This window comes from Tauraco erythrolophus, chromosome 4 (genome assembly GCF_009769465.1).
Source record: "Tauraco erythrolophus isolate bTauEry1 chromosome 4, bTauEry1.pri, whole genome shotgun sequence".
NCBI classification, from domain to species: Eukaryota; Metazoa; Chordata; class Aves; order Musophagiformes; family Musophagidae; genus Tauraco; species Tauraco erythrolophus.
Genome location: NC_141468.1, coordinates 88,015,007 through 88,037,025, shown reverse-complemented (window position 1 = coordinate 88,037,025; position 22,019 = coordinate 88,015,007). Strand labels below are relative to the sequence as shown.

General features: G+C 45.5%; 1 protein-coding gene across 1 annotated transcript; it reads left to right on the top strand.

Annotated features, from left to right (window-relative positions):
- The first annotated feature begins 6,238 nt into the window (after positions 1-6,238).
- FKBP4 (FKBP prolyl isomerase 4) lies at positions 6,239-20,376 on the top strand. Its single transcript, XM_086610694.1, has 10 exons — positions 6,239-6,407; positions 8,674-8,818; positions 10,079-10,221; positions 13,216-13,336; positions 13,849-14,005; positions 14,990-15,080; positions 15,384-15,467; positions 16,186-16,371; positions 16,886-17,125; positions 19,669-20,376. The coding sequence occupies exons 1-10, from the start codon at positions 6,324-6,326 to the stop codon at positions 19,765-19,767; spliced, it is 1,350 nt and encodes a 449-aa protein (XP_086466820.1). The 5' UTR covers positions 6,239-6,323; the 3' UTR covers positions 19,768-20,376.
- The last annotated feature ends 1,643 nt before the right edge of the window (positions 20,377-22,019 follow it).

The window sequence follows — 22,019 nt, the reverse complement described above, 5'->3', positions numbered from 1 at the left end:
GTGACCACCACCCTGCGGAGGCTCTTCCAGTGACTACTGACCACCCTCTCAGTGAAGAGCCTTTTCCTAAATGTCCAACCTGAACTTCCCCTGACATAGCTGGAGAAGTAGGATGGAGAAACAGGAGGCAGGCAAGCAAGAAAGGTTGCATGGGAAAGATGAAAGTTGGAAAAAATACATTTAAAAAACCCTTTTTAATGTTACTTAACAAAAGTCAAAGAAACAAAGCTAAAGATCAAAGCTAAATATATTAATGGGAAATAGAGCTAGAGAAGAAGGAGATTAAGTTGTAAAATTAATGACAATTCTAAAATTACAAATAAAAGCTAGATCCACCAAGAGCAACATCACAAAAAGCTCCAATAGCATACACCTTCCAAAGGTGGTTGTCAATAAAAGTCAGGTGGGAAAAAAATATAATCCACAGAGATTGACAGAATCAGATTTTCAAAGCCATCTTAGGCCAAAAGAGCAATTACCAACAGAAGTTACTGTATTTACATGTTTTTTTTTTACAATTACAATGTTAAGGGTTATTAGAAAACAGCTTGAAAATCAACAGAAACTGAAAAAAACATCATTTTTAGTAAAAGTGCAGCAGAATCTATCAGGCAATTACCATCTGCAATTACTGTTATTGGTGTTATTTTCATATGGCACTTCAGGGCAGTTAATTACAAACCACTACAATTTTCAAGCCTAGTAAAACACAGATGTGTTTTAAGGAAAAAAAACAGGAATTGCCCATCCTTTCTGGTGGTGTTAACATGCACACATCAGGGTATACTCACTGGAAGCAAATAAATATAGAAAACCTGAATATTTAAACATCTACCTGTCTAGCAATCTAAATTGCTTTTGAAGGTAAGGCAAGGAAAAAATAAAATGAAAACAGCTGTCCAGGTATTTCAAAGTTTTTTTCAGAAAGGCAATTAACATCTTGATTAAAATGAATCTTATTAAATTCCTATGAACTGAAAGCAGGCTGATGAGCTGTGATCAGCACAGAGATACACCAAATCAGGAGAAACATCTCTATAAAAAAAGTGCTGTTTAGTCTTTCTAAAAATCTACATCTGTGATCTAAAAAGGACAGTACATATCAAATAAATGAAATTACTAAACGATAGAAAGTAATGTGCAGAAGCACAGGAGAAGGAATCACAACCTTTCTAGAAAATAATTTAAAAAAAAGAACTTGCCTAAACTCAAGTCCTACGGCCTATTTAGAAAAGTGTTGACATCTACTGGTGAACAAAGAGAAGAGCAGCTCTGAAATCTCCAATAACTGCAGATAATGAGCCTTTTCATGTCCAAATCTTATTACCTCTAGCAAGTCTTGATATAAACTTATTCATAAATCCAGCACATTGCAGACCAGCTTTAGACAGGCTTTATGTCCTGGGAGGCTGCTCCAGACCCTTGCTGGAGTTAGCTGTTTTTCAGGACATTCTGCTGTCCAGGCTACTCTGTTATTTTGGGCAATCATTTCACTCGTCCTTCACTCTATTGCCAAAATCTTCATTTTTACCTCTCTTAAGTATACCCATTAAGTTCTGCCATTTTTTCTTTGTGTTCTCCCCACCTTGCTCAGGTACTGTCTTTAGTTTCAAAATTGCCTCTACTGTGTATCTTCTGAAAATAGGACTGACATGACATGAAGGCTCCTTCCTAGTGCTGTAGTACTATGAAAATGCCATAAAAGAAGCTTAAAAGACAGAGGAGACTCTTCTGACCTGCCTTCCACCCACACACAGCATAACAAAAGCATTTTTGCATTGACATCACCTAAAAAGCTCACTGCCTTTTTTTCTACCATCTCTATCCTCTTTTCCATAAAACCATCCACAAGTTACCCACTTCCAACTTCCATCTACTTGCATCCCAAGGGAGACCCTTAAACAATACCTAAGTAGTCCTGGAAAAGTTCCTAAGGAACAGCCTGCAGCACTGGGTTTAAATTACTTACATAATAGTTTGCACCACTATGCCAAAAACAGGAATGGCTGAAAAAATCAGAGATATGCTAGACCAGTAATTGTTGCTCACCAACATAGACTGCAGCTCCACATTAGGTTGTTGCATCTTCCACAGCCAGGAAGAAATGACCTGCCTTTTGTAGGAGGGACCTAAACCTTAATTAATTACATAACTACAAATTCATACCAGCTGGATACATATCCATAATTCCCACTTTTTGCTTACAAGTTTTTAGAAGTTAATGGTGAGCAGAGACCCAGATAAATAGTTTCTAAGATTTATTTCATTGTGACTCCATAAATTCTCACTTCCCTCTTTCTATCAGAGTAACAGCTTTACCTTCTTTGTCAAAGAAATTCTTGCTCTGGCTCCAGCTCTTCTGGCTCAGGCAAGGGAGTCACAGTCTCCTTATTCTACCAGGGCCTCTTTATTCTTCAATGACATGAGGGTCACCAGATGTTCCTCACCAAAACAGACTGCAGATCTAACACAGGTTGTTACACCTTCCACAGGCAAGAGGAAATGGCCCGCCTTTTATAGGAAGGGCATAAACCTTAATTAATTACATAATTACAAACTCATACCAGCTGGAGACATATCCATAATTACAAACTTTTACCAGCTGGATGCATATCCATAAGTAATCTCCACTAAAAGACCACAGAATCATAGAACCTTAGAAGGGTTTGGGTTGGAAGGGACCTCAAAGATCATCCAGTTCCAACCCCTCCACGGGCAGGGACACCCTTCGCTACACCAGGTTGCTCAAAGCCCCATCCAACCTGGCCTTGAACACTTCCAGGGATGGGGCAGCCACAGCTTCTCTGGGCAACCTGTGCCAGTGCCTCACCATCCTCAGAGGCAAGAATTTCTTCCCTGTATCTCATCTAAATCTCCCCTCTTTCAGTTTAAAGCCATTGCCCCTTGTCCTATCACTACACGCCCTTGCAAAAAGTCACCCTCCCGCTTTTTTGTAGGCTCCCTTTATGTACTGGAAGGCTGCTGGAAGGTCTCCCCGGAGCCTTCTCTTCTCCAGGCTGAACAGCCCCAACTCTCTCAGCCTGCCTCCAGAGCAGAGGTGCTCCAGCCCTCGGATCATCTTCACAGCCCTCCTCTGGACCCGCTCCAATAGATCCTTGCGCATTCTCCGCCCAGTCTGTATTTGTGCTTGGGATTGCCCCTACTCACGTGCAGGACCCTGCACTTGGCCTTGTTGAACTTCATGATCTCCTTTCCTTTTTACTGTTTATCACTTTCCTAAACTTGGTTCTAGCATGCTTGGCAGCTCTAGCTGGTTTGGCACCATTTCTACATGCTGCAATTTTTAAAGGCTGGATTATGAAGTGTACAACATAGAGCTGGAAAAGTGCTAGTCCCAAACAGAAATGTTATTACCAAACACGTGGCAGATGACCAGCAAAAACTTATTTTAAACCAATGTGTAATTGAATCTAAGTGTAAATCCAGGTGAAAAGAGAGATCAGATCTGATGAACTGGGAGTGCAGAGAACTTGTATGTTAGTGCTGACTGGAGAGCGTAAATTCAGCACCATGCAGACTCATTACTCAGGGGACAGATGAAAAAGCATCGCCCACGTTTTTGCTGCACGTCCTCTAACAAGACCTCTAGTGATAGGACAAGGGGCAATGGATTTAAAATGAAAGAGGGGAGATTTAGATTAGATCTAAGGAAGAAATTCTTCCCTCTGAGGGTGGTGAGGCACTGGAACAGGTCACCCAGAGAAGCTGTAGCTGTCCCATCCCTGGAAGTGTTCAAGGCCAGGCTGGATGAGGCTTTGGGCAACCTGGTGTAGTGGAGGGTGTCCCTGCCCATGGCAGGGGGGTTGGAACTGGATGATCTCTGATGTCCCTTCCAACCCAAACCGTTCTAGGATTCTATGACTGGGTGTGCGTTGTGTGTCACCTCCACATCTGGACTGCTATCTAAGGCAAGCTCCCTGAGAGCACGAATTTTGCACCTCTGTTCTGCGCCGTTTGGGTGACTGCAAACATTAGGTGCCTTGCTCAGATCTTGTTTCCTCTCTCTACTTTCAGACATCTGTGTATACACATGTAGTGACAGGACACGGGGCAATGGATTTAAACTGAAAGAGGGGAGATTTAGATTAGATTTAAGGAAGAAATTCTTCACTCTGAGGGTGGTGAGGCACTGGAACAGGTTGCCCAGAGAAGCTGTGGCTGCCCCATCCCTGGAAGTGTTCCAGGCCAGGTTGGATGAGGCTTTAGGCAACCTGGTGTAGTGGAGGGTGTCCCTGCCCATGGCAGGGGGGTTGGAACTGGATGATCCTTGAGGTCCCTTCCAACCCAAAACATTCTATGATTCTGTGATTCTACGATTCTATGACCAGAACCAGCTTAGATGCTTCTCTCTCTGTTCCTCAGTCTAGAGTCTATGCACAGAACCCGCTCTGTACCTCCTACAGATTTCATCTGCAACCAAATAACTCACCCGGGTTAAACTGCAAATTGACAGCGGCTAGAAGCTTCTAGACCAAATTGTACTCAGAAATCACAAGTTTCTTTCCATCTTTCCCCTACTTAGTCAGTTTGAAAATGCACTGAAGTGTGTGTTTGCTCGGGCTTGAAAAACATGCTTTTTCAGGGGAAACCTGTAGATTTTGCAGTTTACAGCCACGTGCTGAAGTTACTACATGTTCTTTATTTGGGCTCTTCTGCTACTGCTTCCCTTTGGCGTTGGCAGAGCCACCCTAAGGCTGCTGGAGCCACTGCGCGCTCTGCACAGACGGCACAGACCGACTCCAGGTTGCACGCAGCCAGGACAAACGCAACACACGCACTCACAGATCCATTTCCCACCCTCTGCAGCTTTTCCAGGGATCCCTTCCAAACCGAGCGATCTGCACTGCACAGCCCCGCGCCTTGAGATGGCCGCGCAGCTGGAAAAAGCACCTCTGGAAAACGCTCAGCACCAGCCTTCCGAGCTGCTTTTCGTTCTGCCTTCGGCGGCCAGTTTGTTACCGACGGCTGAAGATGCCAAAAGCAGAAGGCGCGCAACAAGAGGGCGCCCGGCTGCGCAGCACCGGATCCGCCGAGCGCGGGGCCGCGACTGCGGCAGGAAAAAGCAGGAGGGGCCGCTGCGGCAGCCCGGGGCCCGCCGGGAAAGCGGGAGGAGGGAGAAGGGAAAGCTCCAGGGCCGGGAAAACGCCGCGGGAAGTCGCCGCCCGGCAGCGCGGGGAGCGCGCAGGGATGCGCGGGGCGGCCCGGGGAGCCGGTATCCATCGCTTGCAGTGGAAGGTTGAACGCGCTTAACGTTTTTCCTTTAGATTTTTATGCCAGAGGATGCACAACGAGGATGCATGGACGAGGTCCTGGTCTGGTTTTACAAAATCATTGGAAGCTGTAAATGATTTGGCCGAAAGTAGCGTATAGCCCAGGAGGTTGGCACAGTCGCCCAGCGAGCCCAGAACCTGGCCTGCTAATCCCTCTACACTTGCACTAATGCTCTCCGTATGCAGAGGGGGCACCTATTTTTATCGATGCATCCCCAGATATTCCAGCAGCAGGCCGAGGTACCCAACGGTGCGACTTACCCCGATGGGCACACACGGGCAAGCCGCAGAGCTTACACTCTGTGCCCTAAGCATGCCCTCACCTTTCCCTCTCTCTCCAGGGAAAAAAAAAAACAGTTTTCAAGCACACTGTTTCCACCGGGATCCCCCGCCCCGGCCAAGCAAAGGATGCCCGAGCTCCCCGGGGCTGCCGGGCTTGTTTCTACCTTTCCAGTAATGGTCCACGGGCGAAAAGAAAACGAGCCCACGAGCTCTTTTGCCCCCGCAAAGGAGCGCTAACGCTGAGATGGCGAGCGGGCTCACTGCGCTTTAAGCGCAGCTTGGAGTAAAACTTCCCCCGGGAAGTGTAGGGGAGGCGGGGCCGGTCTCCACGCACCACCGGCGAGAGGTGGGCGCACCTGCCCCACGCCCCCCAGCACTATAAAAACGCGCTCTCCCGCCTCTTCGGAATACACACCTCCTTCCTCTTCCTCCTCGCCCCGCTCCGCCCCACTCCCCGCCCCCGGGGGCGACGCGCCCTTTCCCCCGGCCGCGGCGCGGCAGCCCGGCTGCCTCTAGAAACTTCTCGGTCCCTCCCTTTGCCCTCCTCTTCCTCCTCCCCGCCCGCCGGGGGGCCGGCGCTGCGGCGAAGGCAGGAGGGAAGGAGGCGCCCGGCGGCCGCCCCCGCCCGCGCTGCTCGGAGCCAGAGGCGCAGCGGAGCTGCTCGGTCCCGGCCCCGGTTCCGCTCCCGGTTCCGCTCCCGACCCCAGCGAAGCGGCCTTATCCTGCGCAGCGGTGGCAGCGGCAGGCGGGATGACGGCGGAGGAGATGAAAGCGGACGGGGCTCCCTTGGAGGGGACGGACATCACCCCCAAGCGGGATGAAGGCGTCCTCAAGGTACCGGGTGGTTGCGGGCGGGCGCTTCCCTTCCCTGTTCCGCTCCCCTTCCCCGTTCCGCCCCCCCCGCACTGATTCGGGGGTCGGTCCCGCCTCGCGAGCGGGCGCTCCGCGGGCGCCCTGTCCTCGCCGGGGCCCGTTTTGACCCCCGAGGGGACGGGGACAAGGCCGTGCCCGGACGCCCGGCGTGGCCTCGGCGATTAAACGTTAGCGGCGGCGGAGGGCGGGAGGCTGCCCGCCCGCGGGGGCTCGGCCGGCGGCTCCCCGCTTCGCCGCCCCCCCCCCCCCACCCCGGGCCGCCCCTCGGGAAACCACGGGGGGCTGCGGCGGCGAGAGGCGCTTCTCGCTGCGCTCGGGCTTTTCCCCGGGGCTGGGGTGGGGGTCCGGGCCGGGCTCTCCGCCCGGCCACGGGGTGCGGCTCTGCCTGCACGGCTTGTTTTTTTGGGTTTTTTTTTGTGTTTTTTTATTTCCTTGGGGGGGGATGTCCGTATCCACCTCCCCGAGCGCGTTCGGGGGCCGGGAATTACAGACGGTCCTGCGGCGGGCCCGTGCGCTGGGTACCCGTTCGGAGCCGGTGCAGCGCGGCGCTGCCCGCTCCCGCCTGGCGCTGGGAGTGGGAAAATGGGGCGCTCCATCTTGGCGCGGGCGCTGAGATGGTGCGTTGCACACGTGGGGCCGGGGCTGGATGCGGCCCGGCCGCCCCCTCGGGCCGGTTTCCGCGGGGAAAACCGCGGTTAACTTCCAGCGGGGGGGAGGCCGCAGGGCTGGATGCCGTGTGTGCTGTGCGGGGAGAACGCGGGAGCCCCGCTGCTCCCTTTGTGCTGGGGAGTCGGGATACGGGGAGCGGGATTCGCACCGTGAGGGGGAGTTGCGCTGACTTCCTCGGTCAGGTGTTTCCTATTTCCATACATCTAGAAAGTTCTTTATGCTCTCTTAAAAACTTATAACAATCGCTAAGCGTTTTCTTTTGATCACGGTTGGGTTTCAGAGTTTTAGGCTATTTGGAAGAAAGGCGGCACCACAGCAAAGACGAAATTGTGGGTTTAACCTCTAGAGCCTTCTGGCTGTAAATTCTAGGTTTGGCACAGAGGTGCTGTCTCCAGCTCAGGAGGCTGGTCAGAGACCAGACTGGAGATGTGTGGTTGGCTTCTGTGTTCTGCTTTGCCATAGAATCGTCTGGTTGGAAGAGACTCTCAAGATCATCCAGTCCAACCCTTCACCCTGCACTGTCAGGGTCCCTAATCCATGTTCCTCAACACCAAATCCACACGGTTTCTAAACACCTCCAGGGATGGGGACTCCACCACCTCCCTGGGCAGCCTGTTCTAATATTTCACAACCTTTTCTGGAAAGAAACTTGTCCTGATATCTAACCTAAATTTCCCCTGGCTTAACCTGAGGCCATTCCCTCTTGCCCTGTCATTCATACCATGGGAGAAGAGACTGTCCCCCATCTCCCTAGAACTTCCTTTCAGGTAATTGTTGAGAGTGATAAGGTCCCCCTTGAGCCTCCTCTTCTCCAGACTGACCAGTCCCAGCTCCCTCAGCCACTCCTCCCAGGACAAGTTCTCTAAACCATGTTTCCTGCTGACGTGCTCGGTGAGAGTTTCTGGTTTTTGGTCGTAGTGCAGTACCAGGTGAGGAAGCTGCCTGCAGGTCTCCCATGTCTCAGCTCCCTGATCATGGCAAAAGGCAGTGAGTGTCTGCCTGCTCCATGCAGTGTACCCGCCTTGTGATGGTGGAGAAGCAGCTGGTGACTTAAACTGTCTGGTTTAACTCGAGTAATCTCAGATTACGTGTCAGAATAGACTTTGCATGGAAAGAACCAGCTCATTGTCCTGCTCAAGTGCTTTGCCTGTAACGCTGAGCTCCGGGGTGATGATAGAGCGGTGGTCAGGAAGGTACTTGAATAAAGCAAAAAAAAAACCCACAAACTGCCTAATGCTTTACTTGATTAAATTTCAGGAACATTTAAAATGGTGTTGAGGAAAGGTAAGTGACATTGCCAACAATAGATGCAGAGATCTGCCAGCCGGTGCCAACTGTTGCCAATTAAGTGCTCGTATCACAGGAGAGCCATCTTGAGGTTCCTGTGTTTGCACTGATCTGTAGGCACAAGAGTCAATCCATTTCCAGATAAATGAAGTAAACCTGCAAGTCCTTTGTCTGCTGAAGATGACAACACACGCGTCTAAGTAAATGGGATTAATGTCCACTAGGTAGGCTTCGTTTTCGTCATCTCCATGTTGCTTACTGTTTTTCTCAGGTTGTCAAGAGAGAAGGCAGTGGGACAGAGTCTCCGATGATAGGTGATAAAGTGATCGTCCACTACACAGGATGGCTTCTTGATGGCACAAAATTTGATTCCAGTCTGGACAGGAGAGACAAATTTTCATTTGACTTGGGGAAAGGTACCGTCTTGCGTTTGGTATTCCATCAGTTTTGGTAATAATTGAGATGGGATTTCCTTGCACGTGGGGCTCGTTTGCATGTTCAAGTTGCTATTTAAACTTCTTTTCAGAGGTTAAAGTTTATTCTCTTAGAGTGACCCAGTCAGAACAGCTTTGAGGTTTTTCTGAATGAGAAAACTGTAGCCCCTTGGTGAGGCCTGCTGAAGAATTGATGGGCCTCAGAGCACTCCAGGGGACCAAATTTGCCCTGAAGCATAGTGATAAAGGGTAGTTAAATAGTCAGAATATGCATTTTGTTGATTGATTTCTTTTTTTGGCAGAAAACTCCTATGCAGGAGAACTTAATTGTGACCAGATACTGGGACAGGGTGCACAGGGGCAGCTGTCAGCTGCAGCATGACGAAACGTACTCCTTTTCCCTGAGTTCCCAAATTAACCCAAAACCAAACGCTGAAGCAGTGCATCTCTGTTAACAAAAGCCTTCATTTTTTTAAGTGCAAAAACCTAAACAACCTTGTTCCAGCAAATCTTATTACTCAATCTGAGTTTTTCCCTGGCAGTTCCTTGCTTGCTGCTTTTTCGTTTGGGAGATAAATTCTGCTGTGTACCGAAATTTGAGAGGATTTGAAGTGTACCTATTAATACAAGGCTAATAGAAAGGCTGCTTGAGTTGAAAAGAGCAGCAAGTAGGAGAGCTTGAGTAAGAGATAGAATTTTGTTACTTGAGGTTCCAGGTTCTGTTAGCTTTTGGCTTTAGAAGGAATACTACTTCTCCTATTTTCCTCCCCTCTTCTGTTACAAGTGAATGTAACTTTTCCTTACCACAAGTGCTGCTCTTTGCCAGCTGATAAAGTACAGAGAGAAAAGGCTGTTGTCTTGGATTGTTTTCAAAACACGAGCAGGCAATCTCTCACCCTCAGACCTTCCTCTTCCAAGAGTTTATTGTTGTTTCCTCGCGCTTGAGATGGTGCCAAGCGCTTCAGCCCGCGTCTGCGTTCCGATGGCTCGTGTTCTCTGTCGGGGAGGAAGAGAATCATGACATCCAGAATGAATAAGTTAGCCAAATTGCAGTCCCTGGGTAACTATAGTTTGATTAGGATTAAAAGTGGTGTACATAAATCACTGTGAGCACAAATCTTCCTATTTTTTCTGCTCTGCCTTGGGTTTTGTGTACTAGAAGTGAGGATGCTCCGTTTCACAGCTGATGGTGGATTTTTTTGTGTGCCTGGCAATCATGTGGTTGAAATTTGGCTTGTGTAGGTGAGGTGATCAAAGCATGGGACATCGCTGTGGCCACTATGAAAGTTGGTGAAATCTGTCGGATAACGTGTAAACCAGAATATGCCTATGGCTCAGCTGGGAGCCCCCCAAAGATCCCTCCCAACGCTACGCTGATTTTTGAGGTAAGTGAGAGGTGGTCACTAAAACAGTATGCTTGGAAAAACAAACAAAAATCGTATTTCACTGTAGAAAATGTGTGATGTGGTATCCTTTCAAAACAGGAACATTGGGTTTTCTAAAGAGAAAGATGGTTAATTAGGGTCGTGTGAGCAACACATAAGAGTTCTAGTCTGGCTGCTACTGGTTCCTTTAGTTTGGCCTTTCTAAATAATTCAATGTTTTCCAATGTTCTGGTTTTAATTGTACAGTTATGGAATGGTTAACTGTAGGAGAGTGCAGGTTGGGGAGTAGGGCAGGGGAAGGAGGGCTGTCTTAGTGGAGCACTCTGAAGTACTTGAAGAAATTCAATATTTAATGCCCTTTCCACTTCCTAAGACTCAAAGTAAAGGTACTTCTGTTCAACATTACAAAGTTTTCAAGAACTGACAGAGCAGTTAGTGTCCTCAGTAATATATTTTTCATACTACTTTTTTTTTCCAACATTAACAAAATGTTTTATGAACTATTGGTGGGAGAAAAGAGATAATTACCCCATGTAAACTGCTAGAGTATCAAGTGTATTTGAACAGCCCTGCAACTGCTAACTGTTTCCTGTAGAGCTGAACGTTTTAGTAAGTCCTAAAGCACCATAAGAAGAGTTTGGATTCAGATTGCTAGTTGATTACCCAAGTCTGTCTGTGGATCCAGGCTACACTGGTCAATCTTACCATCATAGAAGGTCATTTTTATACACTTGGGCACTCTAACAGATTCAGCACTCGAGTTTGGTGTCTGGGTAACTCTAGTTTTACAGTTCACATGGACAGTTGGTCATGCCTGCCTGAGCAGTAACGTTAGAGGAGAAAAGGAAGAAAAAAGGAAGGCACTGAAGCTGCCTGTGATGGTTTTGTGCTTCTCAAACAAAAGCCCTGCTGATAACTTACTGCAGCACATAAGCAGTGCTGGGTGTGTCCTGAATTGGGGGAGTAGGGTGGAATTCAGATCCAGAAAGCTTTCTCAAGTTTTATTAGATAGGAGTGATTTCTGTCTAGCATGACTCTTGGGCACTTCAAGTCTCTGAAGTTTCCACTTGCTCCTGTGTTTCCTTTTCATTACTTAAACCAATGTCAGCACGGTTCCTTTGCAAGTGCCATCCCCATACCAAAATTTCATGTGAGTTGCCTTAAAAAGGAACCTCAACCTTAACGTTGAATGATTTTTGAAGCTGTGATATCACCACATCAGTGTTTGATATAAACTGAAATAATGGATGTCCAATGGTTTGGGAGTTTTTTGTTTGGTTGGTTTCCCTTCGTTATGATTGCTTTTCCTGAGCAACATAAATAGATTAGTCCATAGAATGCTGCTGTTCAGGCAAAAACAACCAACCAAACAAAAAAAACAACAAAAAACCCCACCCAAAACCCAAATGGAAAATGTGTGTGGTCTACTGTAAGGTGCTGTGGAGTGACTTAGCTTGTTTGAGACACCTTGAAGAGAAGGACAAGACTTCTTTTTTAGCCATCAAAATACAAGGTGGCAGTACTGTTTGTGCTGGTGAATACTTAATTGCTTTTGCATTCCAGGTATCTTAAGTCCAGTGTTATGAACCTCCACAGCATTAGCCTTGAACTTTTTTGGTTGGTTGGATGGTTTGGGGTTGGATTTTTTTGTTGGTGTGATGATTTTTTTTTCAAAGGAGGTGCTTAGTCTAAACAATGCTGATAATAATGGCTTGCTCTTTTGTACTGTTTTTGCTATTTTTACTCAAACACAGGACAACAAAAGATTTTTTCTTAATTTCATAGCAGCAGCAAGAAATTTGTTTTGTGTCTAATAGATTATTTTTCCATCTTCTCATGGTACTCCCACTTCAAACTATGGTTTGCATTAGAGGCTTGGGAGGGCATGTCGAGGCTGGATAGTTATCTCCTACATGAACACTACCTCCTAAAAATCAAACAATTTGTTGCAGCAACAACTTCAGATGAAAAGTGGACCAGATCATGGTTTTGTTGTTTTATCATTCTTCTGGAAATACTCCTTTTTTCTGAAATGATCCCACCATACACAATGATAAGGTGAGACTAGAGAGGAGAATGTACCGAGGAAAATGAGAACACTTAACTGTTCAGGCATGCAAGGGGAATGACACAGAAGTTTTAAAACTCTTGTCCTGTAGCACAAGAGTAGGAGTAGGAAGAATTGGGGAATAGCTGAAGTCTGAAAAAATTTTCTTGAATTTGTTTTAATATTGCAGGACAGCATTTGGAATCAGTTTGGGCTCTGTTCCAAGCACCTGAAAGTTGATCTGAATTTTATGATAGATGGAATTAAGGGTGTAATTGGGCCTTAAGGATAAGAATTGCATCTTCTTACTAAATTTTCCTACTCCTTTTGTCCTTGCATTACTTACAGACCTCCCTGGCCCTTAGATGCAGGGACACTACTGGTGACTCTGCTTGACTGTAGAGTAAGAGGGTGTGACAGCTGCCCATCAGTGTGGTGGCACTGCGCAGTGGCAGCTGAGAGCAATTTCAGCCTGGCTTAATGTGTTTAAAGGGATTTTCCCTCATATTCAAAACAAACATCTCAAGCCTGAAAACCACTATTCATACTTCTGCCTGCAGACATTAGCAAAAATACTGTTAAAGAAGCCAATAGTCTTTCATTGCAGTAGTCCCTGAGCATTGTGGCTCGTGTAAGCTTTATTCAGAAGCCAGGATCACAGTCCTTTCAATTAAAGGATCTAATTTGTAGTATTGGGAGACCAAGATTGCTGCAGGAAAAAAGATGTAAAGGCCTGAATATGATCTGAAGCTCTTCAGTGGGTTTCCATCTAGTATCTACTGAGAGCAGCATCTTCATAGCCTTGGCTGTCTGATATCTTACAGGACATGAGCTGAGATGATGGCTTCTTCAACATCTATCATTTCAAAGATCTCTAGAGAGCAAATTCTGGGAGTTACTGAGTTGATGTGATGAGGATAAAAGCAAGGTTTGTCTTCCCTCCACAGATAGAGCTTTTTGAGTTCAAGGGGGAGGACCTCACTGATGATGAAGATGGTGGCATCATCCGAAGAATCCGTAAAAAAGGGGAGGGCTACTCCAAGCCCAATGAGGGTGCTCTTGTAGAGAGTAAGTATGTTAAAGAGTAAATGGGTTTACTGTGTGGGAAGGCAGGGAACTATTTTCCCAGTCTACAACTCCTTGCCCTGAGAGAGGAATATGTGGTTTTTCCTTCCTCTAACCTAGAGTAAGCTTTCAGTATCTTATTTCTAGCGAGGCTTATGTTTTCCAGCAGCAACTCTGTTCTCCAGAGATACTGAAAGTACATATCTGATCACAAAAGATAGATGAATCTAATAAAGTATTTCCATTTGCAGAGGAACAACAACAGAAGTAGTTCTGGCACTTGTTGGAGTGAAAGAAAAGTAATATATAGATGAACAAGAAAAAAGGTTTGCTAAGTTCAGCTGCAGAAGTTCTGTTTGCTGCCAGTAGCTGCCATGCACAGGTAGCTGTTAAAGGAGAGAAGGCTGTTGAGGAGGAGACTTTGGCACTCCCTGTTACTACCTGTGCTACCTGCCCCTTACCATACATAGATATCTTCTGATTCTTCCCTGGGTTGTTCTGTTTTTTGTTACCAGTCCAGTTTGAAGGCCGATATGGAGAACGTGTTTTTGACAGGCGGGAATTGCAGTTTGAGATTGGAGAAGGTGACAACTATGATCTTCCTCATGGTCTGGAGAAAGCAATCCAAAAAATGGAGAAATCAGAGGAATCCGTGTTCTATCTCAAACCCAAGTATGCTGTTTCTGATTTTTTTGACACTTGAAGGGCTTATATTAAGCATCTGGCAAGAATAAAGTGTTTTGTTATAATGCCTTTAGTGTTTTGCAGTGCTGTAGTAAAAACTGGATCAGCCCCAAAACTTTGTGTGAGAAGCATGAAGCTAAGATAGCTTTGCTACTAGGTATTTACTTAAGTCTCTGTAATGTTGATCTCAGTGGATGTTAAAAAAATATTGTTGCTTTCTTAAAGTTTTTGTGGTCCCTCTTCACAAAACAGTACTTACTGTACAGCAGTGCATATAAAGGTACCTAAAGAACAGCCTCAGAATAGGACAGAACAGTTTGCACTGATTGTTTCCATCAAACTTTCATCTGTTTCAGGTTTTATTTCAAGTTTTGCAAACTGAACTTGATGAGAGAAGAAAAGCAAAGCCATCTGATGTTGAGGGTTTTCCTGCTAATATGCAGCTTCTTACTAGAGTTGAAGCACAGAACCCTTCTACAGGCATTTACTGTCCATCAGCTGACTGCAGGATGTTGAGCATACAGCTCATCACTTAATCTTTGTATTTATGGTTGTCTTTGCTTATCTGAGAGTAGCACTAAAATACAGGTGCTCTGAAGGAAACACCCAGTCTCAGACCATGAATATAAAGCAAGATGTGCATAAGTTAAAAGTTTTTTATTTTTCCTGGTGGAGAGAGATCTTGTTCCTTCCAATAAGCCAAAACAAAAGAATAGGAAGTGGTAACTTAGAGATTAATGAAATTAAGCCCAAGTTTCTCCAGCTTTCTTGTACCTTGTGCTTGCTAATTTTAGAATAGTATCTAGAATTCTTCACGCCTTTATGTCTTGTAATAATACTGTGTAGGCATCCCAGATTTGCATGGGGATTTTGCTTCCAACTTCCTGTGTAGCGAATATGGCTGGCTGGATAGTTTTCTAACTCTTTGTTTGTTTGTTTCTTTTCCTCCCCCCAACACCCCCAATCCTACAGCTATGGTTTTGGAAGTGCTGGGAAGGAGAAATTTCAGATCCCTCCAGATGCAGAGCTACAGTATGAAGTGAAACTCAAAAGCTTTGAAAAGGTAGGAATGAGAGATGAAGTCCCAGAGAGACTGGGAGGTGGGGGAAGAAGTGTGAGTGCAGCTTCAACAGGGACGATGGAATCCTTGAACGTTCATCTGAAATAGGGAAGCTGCTGTTGTCAGAGACCATGACACACTGGGAGCTCTTGGCTGAAATGGTCCTCCTTCTTACTGTATCCCTGTCTGTTGCCATCAGTGTCTCTCCAGCTGTAGCCCAGTTTTCAGCCTCTCTACCATGTTGTTAGTAAGAAGCAGCATGGCCACTGGGTTTGTCATTGACTTGAACTGTTCCTTTTTGGGTAGGCTAAGGAGTCTTGGGAAATGAACACGGACGAGAAGCTGGAACAAAGCTGCATTGTGAAGGAGAGGGGCACTCAGTACTTCAAGGTAAATTACAATCCCCACGTAATCATAGCACTTAGTCTGTGTCATGAGCTGATAATGATGATTAGAGCTTCTGTCAGTTCAGAGTGGTGTTCATGGTATTCTCTGTGATGTTTTACAGGGGGGACTGGAGGGGAAGGTGTCTTAAAAAACAAAAACCTCAGAGTTGGGATATCCAACTGCAGGGAGTTAGTTCTCTGTCAGAACAGTTTGCTGTACCTACAGGTAACTTTGGGGCATACACTGAATAGTAGCAAGGTTACAGTATTTCAGTTCCTACTGCACGATAGTGCTGTGAATGAACAACATTGCTACATTCATTTGGGTAGAGATGTGCGGAGCAGCTGTTTGAAACGATTTGACCAGCTAAAGGCAGACTTTACCATTATCTTCATGACACAGCAACAGTTGTGCTGTTTAGAAAATGCCCCATCTTCCTTGTTTTATATCAAAAGTCAAGTATAAGGTGGGAGTTGACAGTGAAGTATTAATGCTGGTCTACATCCCTAGCTTCAGTGGGGGTGGCAGTAGGTATTCCTAAAGGTTTTCTGATCCTAGGCAGGAATGGCTTTCAGTAGTAGTATATTTTTGATGATAGAAGTTATTTTCTGATGACTCTGAATTACTTTTTTCAGATCTGTTGCCCAAGGTAAGCAGAAGGGGCAAGAGGGGGAACAAAGTTACTGTGATGAGCTGTGTGATACTTGAACTGTCTTCACAGGAGGGGAAATACAAACGGGCAGCTCTACAGTACAAGAAGATTGTGTCATGGCTGGAGCATGAATCGGGACTCTCTGATGAGGAGGATGCAAAAGCCAAAAGCTTGAAGCTTGCTGCCCACCTTAATCTAGCTATGTGCCATCTCAAGCTGAAGGAATACTCTCAGGCTTTGGAGAACTGCAACAAGGTAGTAAAGGTTTTAATTATTCTTAAGCTGGACAAGTAATCTGACAGGTTCATCTTACTTTGACAAGTTGAGGGATGCCAGGCCATGTGGTGCTTGGCCTTCTAATCAGCTGGCAGTTGGGTAGTACTGAATACACAATGTAAAAGTATCCAATGGGTTATTTCCACAATTTTTGTCCTTTGAGTATCTTTTACTAACTTCCTGCTACTATTCAAGTATTCAGAATGAGAAACACTGATGGTGATGGTAGTTGTGATGGCAAAGGTCCTTCAAAGAGCTGTAACAGAGCCAGGACTAAATCTTAGACTTGCTGGTTCTCTGTCAAATAGCCTGCTGTGTTCAGTCCTCTTTGTACTTATTTCTACTTTATTCAGCTCACCTTTTTAGTAAGCCCTGACAAGATTCATAAATCTACATCAGAAGGTGCAGTTTCTAGCAGTCTCTGGTGTTCTGACTGCATAGTATTTGAAAAAAAAATTCTTGAATGTGGTTTTGTTTTGTTTTTTTAATGCAGGCACTCGAATTGGATAGCAACAATGAAAAAGGTCTCTTCCGGCGTGGAGAAGCACACTTGGCTGTCAATGACTTTGAATTGGCCCGGGGAGATTTCCAGAAAGTGATACAACTTTATCCAAGCAACAAAGCTGCCAAAGTGCAACTGGTAACTTGTCAGCAAAAAATCCGGGAGCAGCATGAAAAAGAGAAAAAGATGTATGCCAACATGTTCCAAAGGCTTGCAGACAAAGACTTAAAGGTAAGTAACTCGGCTCTGGAAAACTGCAAGAGGTGGCGTCACCTGTTAGACAAGGAATAGTGTTTGAGGTATTCAGCTTACTTCTTAGTCCAGGTAAATATAGTGACAGAACACTCCAGTAGCTTCCTCTGGGGGGAGGAAACTTGGAAACAGCCAACAGTCAAAATGATGAGATTCTCTTGTTTTGACAAGACAAGAAGCAGTGCCAAGCCTTGCACAGAATGCTTTTACTGAATTCAGCTGCTTTTACAACAGACCAGTGTTAATCAGAAAGCAGCTGAAGTGATTAGATGCAAACATGATTATGTTCAATAACTGAAAAAAATCAACTGTTCTCCTTGAACTGATCTTCTAAACATTTTCTGGTGCCAAGGTGGTCCATCTACTGAGACCTTATGTCTGTTGTACAGATGGTGCTGAGCACCGTTTTCTCATGAGGACATGAAGATGTGGTTGATGCTCTCCATCTCAAATGTCATAAATTTGATTGAGGTGTCAAGAGTTCAGACTGTCAGAATGTAGACTATTCTCCTGTATGGATGGCTATCCTACTAAGCCTTCACTACAATTTTGGTAAACACTAGTTCACTTAACAACAGCAGTATTTGAGTACAGGGGGACGATCATTTCCCCAGTCCTGCTGGTCACACTGTCTCTGATACGAGTCAGGATGCTGTTCCTCTGTTAATGGTGGTGGGAGAAGGTGAAGAGTTGAGGAGAAAAGGTTTTGTTTAACAAATGTCTTCTGATTGCTAAGAAAGCAGCTTGGACTAAAGTTCTGAAATTCCTGGCATCTGTGTGTCTTCTGGTCTGTTGAAGTCTGACAGCCACTCGTAGAATCATGGAATCATCTGGTTGGAAGAGACTCTCAAGATCGAGTCCAACTGTTCCCCCTGCACTGTCAGGGTCCCTAAACCATGTTCCTCAACACCAAATCTACATGGTTTTTAAACACCTCTGGGGATGGGGACTCTACCACCTGGCTGGGCACCCTGTTCCAGTATTTCACAACCCTCTCTGGAAAGAAATTTTTCCTGATATCCAACCTAAACTTCCCTGGTATAACTTGAGGCCATTCCCTCTTGCCCTGTCATTCATGACATGGGAGAAGAGACTGTCCCCCATCTCCCTACAACTTCCTTTCAGGTAATTGTAGAGAGCGAGAAGGTCCCCTCTGAGCCTCCTCTTCTCCAGACTAAACAGTCCCAGCTCCCTCAGCTGCTCAACTCCTGCATCAGTAGTTCTTTTGATGAATTCAAGCAGTTCACCTACTTAAAAAGTGTGGATTTTAAAAGGCTGGGATGTTGACCACCTTACCTGGAGCCCAGCGTTGCTGCCAGCTAGCAGATTTTCTGTGGAGAGGAGACTTGGGTCTTGAGTGCTTCACAGAATGCTTCGAAGGATGAAGGGTTGACCTTTGATGCTTGAATGTTCTTTGGCTGTGGTTTCTTGATGCAGCTAAGTTGATGTAACATCTTAGTATAAGGATTCTGCCCCTTTTTGCCCCCCTATTCCCCTTCCCCAACAATGCATGTTCATGTCCTTGTTCTTCTCTGGTTCTCAACTAACCTCATAATAAAACAAGTGGCTCAGAATGCTAGGCTGGCAGGTGGAACAGCAATTTCATTGCATGGTCTTTTGAGATCAGCAGGACAGAACATTTCTTACCTCCCTTTGCTGTGTTTGAAAGTTACTGCAGGGGCAGGATGTGCTGGTTGTGTCCTGTTGTAAAAAACAACCTCATACTCTTACCACATGGTGCTCTGCTGGAATTCCACATCTTTTTAGGTGGGCTGGAGGATCCAGCAAGGAGAGGGGTTTTTAGAGCAGCCACCTTTGCAGATTAGATTTTCTTACAGAGGCCATGGAAAAGACTGTTGTTGAATTCAAGTCACTCTTATGAAACGAGCTGTCCAACAAAGATACATCTTTGTCTTGAGTCCAAGTGTGCCTCGTGCAAGGTGGGGGTGTGGGAATTGCTGAAATTGAGCAATGGGATGGGGTGTGCGAACCCCATGGGGGTATGGGAACATGGAAATTGAAGCAGGATGACAGAAACTTCCTAAATGAATTTCCGTTTATGGGAGAACCCTTTCTGAAAGCGTTGCAAGTGTGTGCATGGCATGTTACAAGTCGTAACCATCTAGAATGCCCCATCCCTGGCAGTGTTCAAGGCCAGGTTACATGAGGCTTTGGGGAACCTGGTGTAGTGGAGGATTTCTCTGCCCGTGGCAGGGGGGTTGGAACTAGATGATCTTTAAGGTCCCTTCCAACCCAAACCATTCTATGATTCTATAACACCAGTAGTATTTCTCAGCCTCCTCTAAACTGCTTCTGGTTTCTTAGATGCAGAAAAAACGCCAAGAAATTTTTAGTTTCTCTTGGCTGAAGGTCCTAATAGCTTAATTCAGTCTTGCAGGGAAACCAGGTATCCTAGTGATGAGAATCGGATCGTGATTGTGGTGTTGCCTGCAAATGCTAGGGATTCCATGTAACACAGGAATGTATTTTCTGGAATGTATTTTCTTTGTCTCTCTGTTTAGTCAGCTGCTACTCTTCAAACCAGCCACACGGAAGATGCGGAAATGAAAGACGAGCAGAACGGAGTTGAAGATAAATCAGAAGTTGACACAGAGGCATAAAACCAAACCCTGTTCCATTAGTTTTGTAAATGAAAGAATTTCCAGTGAATTAGACCTTTATTTTTCTACCTGGTTGGACAGTGGCTTCAGGGGAGCAGAGGCTGAAGCCACCACGCCACTGTCAGTACCTGTTGAAGATGATGAGTGGCAGCGTATTTCTGGTTTAATCTTAGGGACTTATTTATTCATCCAGCCTCTGTTACTGTTGGGCTTCTGTCTGGGTTTACTCTGCTTGATTTATTTGCGTTTTGCCGTTGATGTTTGTCTCTTTCTGGTTCCAGCTCACTTTAATCCCAGGTTCTGCTTCCTAAAATTGCTTCCTTGATGTCTTTCAAGTAATCAGCCTTTTCCAGGAGTCTTCACATGAGAACAAATGGGCTCTCCCAGTTCTTCTGCATTGGCATTGCCCTGTTTTTCCCCCCCCCTTGAGTAGGGAGTCCCTTCCATGCAGTGTTGTAACCTTTCTTGTATGCCTCCTCTTTGCAAACTGCTAAAGGTGAAGACTGTGAAGTCACAGCTTACGTAATAAAGCTCTGATTAAACTCCAGAAAACTGAACGTTTTGTGGGTTTTTATTGGAATTTGCACAGAGTAAAGAGAATTCACTGTCCTTTGGTCATTCAGCGTTTTCTCATCCACAGAGCTGTACAGGAGCCACAATATCTGTTAATTTTCTATGGTGTTCTGTCATTGCCATAGAAGATTCCCACAATAAAAAATAGTGTTTACTTATATTTGCAAAAGAAAAAAAAGTTGCTGAAAACTGTTGAAAAAGCAAGTCTATATCCTATACACAGAGCTTTTATTCTGCTTGTATTGCTGCCTTCCTCTTCACTCTTCACACTGTAAAACTGACCCAGAAAAGACCCAGTTATTTTTACCAGAAAGTGACTGGCCTTGAAGAGAAAATAAGTGATAATGGATTAACATAAGTACTACTAATTCCTAATGAACTACAGACTTACGAGTGATTTTCATGTCTATTTATTCCTGTCTTGCAAGAAAGCTACTACTTGATGTTCTGCTTCTTTTTGCACTATGTTGTGTGTCTTGTTTGGGGATGGGTGTGCTGTTGGTGTGGGCTTTTTGGGGTGCTGTTTTATGTTGGCAGGCATGAAATACAGTACTCAAACTCACTTTATCCTGTTAAGTAGTGTTAACATTTCCACTGTCCTGTTCTGAGACTGTCTAGCAGGAGGGACACTTTTGCCTGCTCTGCAGGAAGAAGGTAGATTATGTGTCCTTTCAGATACAAAAATGGATTATTTTTTTGTTTTGCAGCGAGAAAGGTCTTACAATGGGATGGGCTGGAATTGTGTGTGTATTGCAGAGAGTACCCCTGTTTTAATATGAATGACATGTGAAGTCTTAGTTTGAATTCCTGGTCTCCTCTGCTGAGACAGAAATAGCGTGTAAGCACTTAGTCGTGGGGTTCTTAATGGGCTGGGTGGTGGCCAGTACCTGCTGGTAGGTCATCAAGTTTCAGGAAATGGCTGAATTGCTTCACTCAGCAAAATCTTAGCAGTGCCAGGTAATGAAAGTGGTTTTCCTGAGTTCTGAGTATCAGCCCCGGGTATGTGAAAACTTTCACCCTGTACCAAAGCACAACCTACCTCTAAGGGGAAGATGGACAGGTCACAGCAAGGTGTGAAGAATGTCAGCTGCAGTTAGGAGAGGGGACTTCCCTGCACAGAAGAACCATAAGGAGAGCAGGAAGGGAGACAAGCAAGATTTCTTTGTCTCCAGCAAGGAAATACTTTGATTTATTGGGAATTATTACTGAAAATACAAGCCCCTGTGATGGAAACGCTTGTTGCTGTGAAAGAAGGCATAGGGTCATGCCCTAATGATAAATTTCTAATTGTTGACAGTTTCCAAAAATCTCCTACAGGGATGAGAGTTCTTCAATATGTTTTGGAAAGCAAAAAGTGACACGATTACCACAGAACATCTAAAAAATTCCTAGGGGCAGTGGTGGGTGTGTTAAGTGTGAGCCGTCTTGGAAGTACCATTCTGCCCTTGTTGTTACTACATAACGACTATGAAATGTTTAAACATTTCAAGCTACTACTTCCTCCTCAGGCAGCAGAAAGGGGGTTCCATGGTGTCTGGAAGATGGGTCTGGCTGCCAGCAGAAGGCACGCCAGTGTCTGTGAGCGAGCTCATGCACGTAAACTGCAAACACGAACTGGTTGTTATGTCGTTACAGACAAAAACCGCTTAAAATAAACAATTACAACACTGACTCCGTGA

Coding starts and splice junctions, on each gene's coding strand:
- FKBP4 (XM_086610694.1), top strand. CDS start 6,324: ATGACGGCGGAGGAGATGAAAGCGGACGGGGCTCCCTTGGAGGGGACG. Junction 6,408..8,673: donor GGGATGAAGGCGTCCTCAAG/GTACCGGGTGGT, acceptor TGTTTTTCTCAG/GTTGTCAAGAGAGAAGGCAG. Junction 15,468..16,185: donor GGGGCACTCAGTACTTCAAG/GTAAATTACAAT, acceptor CTGTCTTCACAG/GAGGGGAAATACAAACGGGC.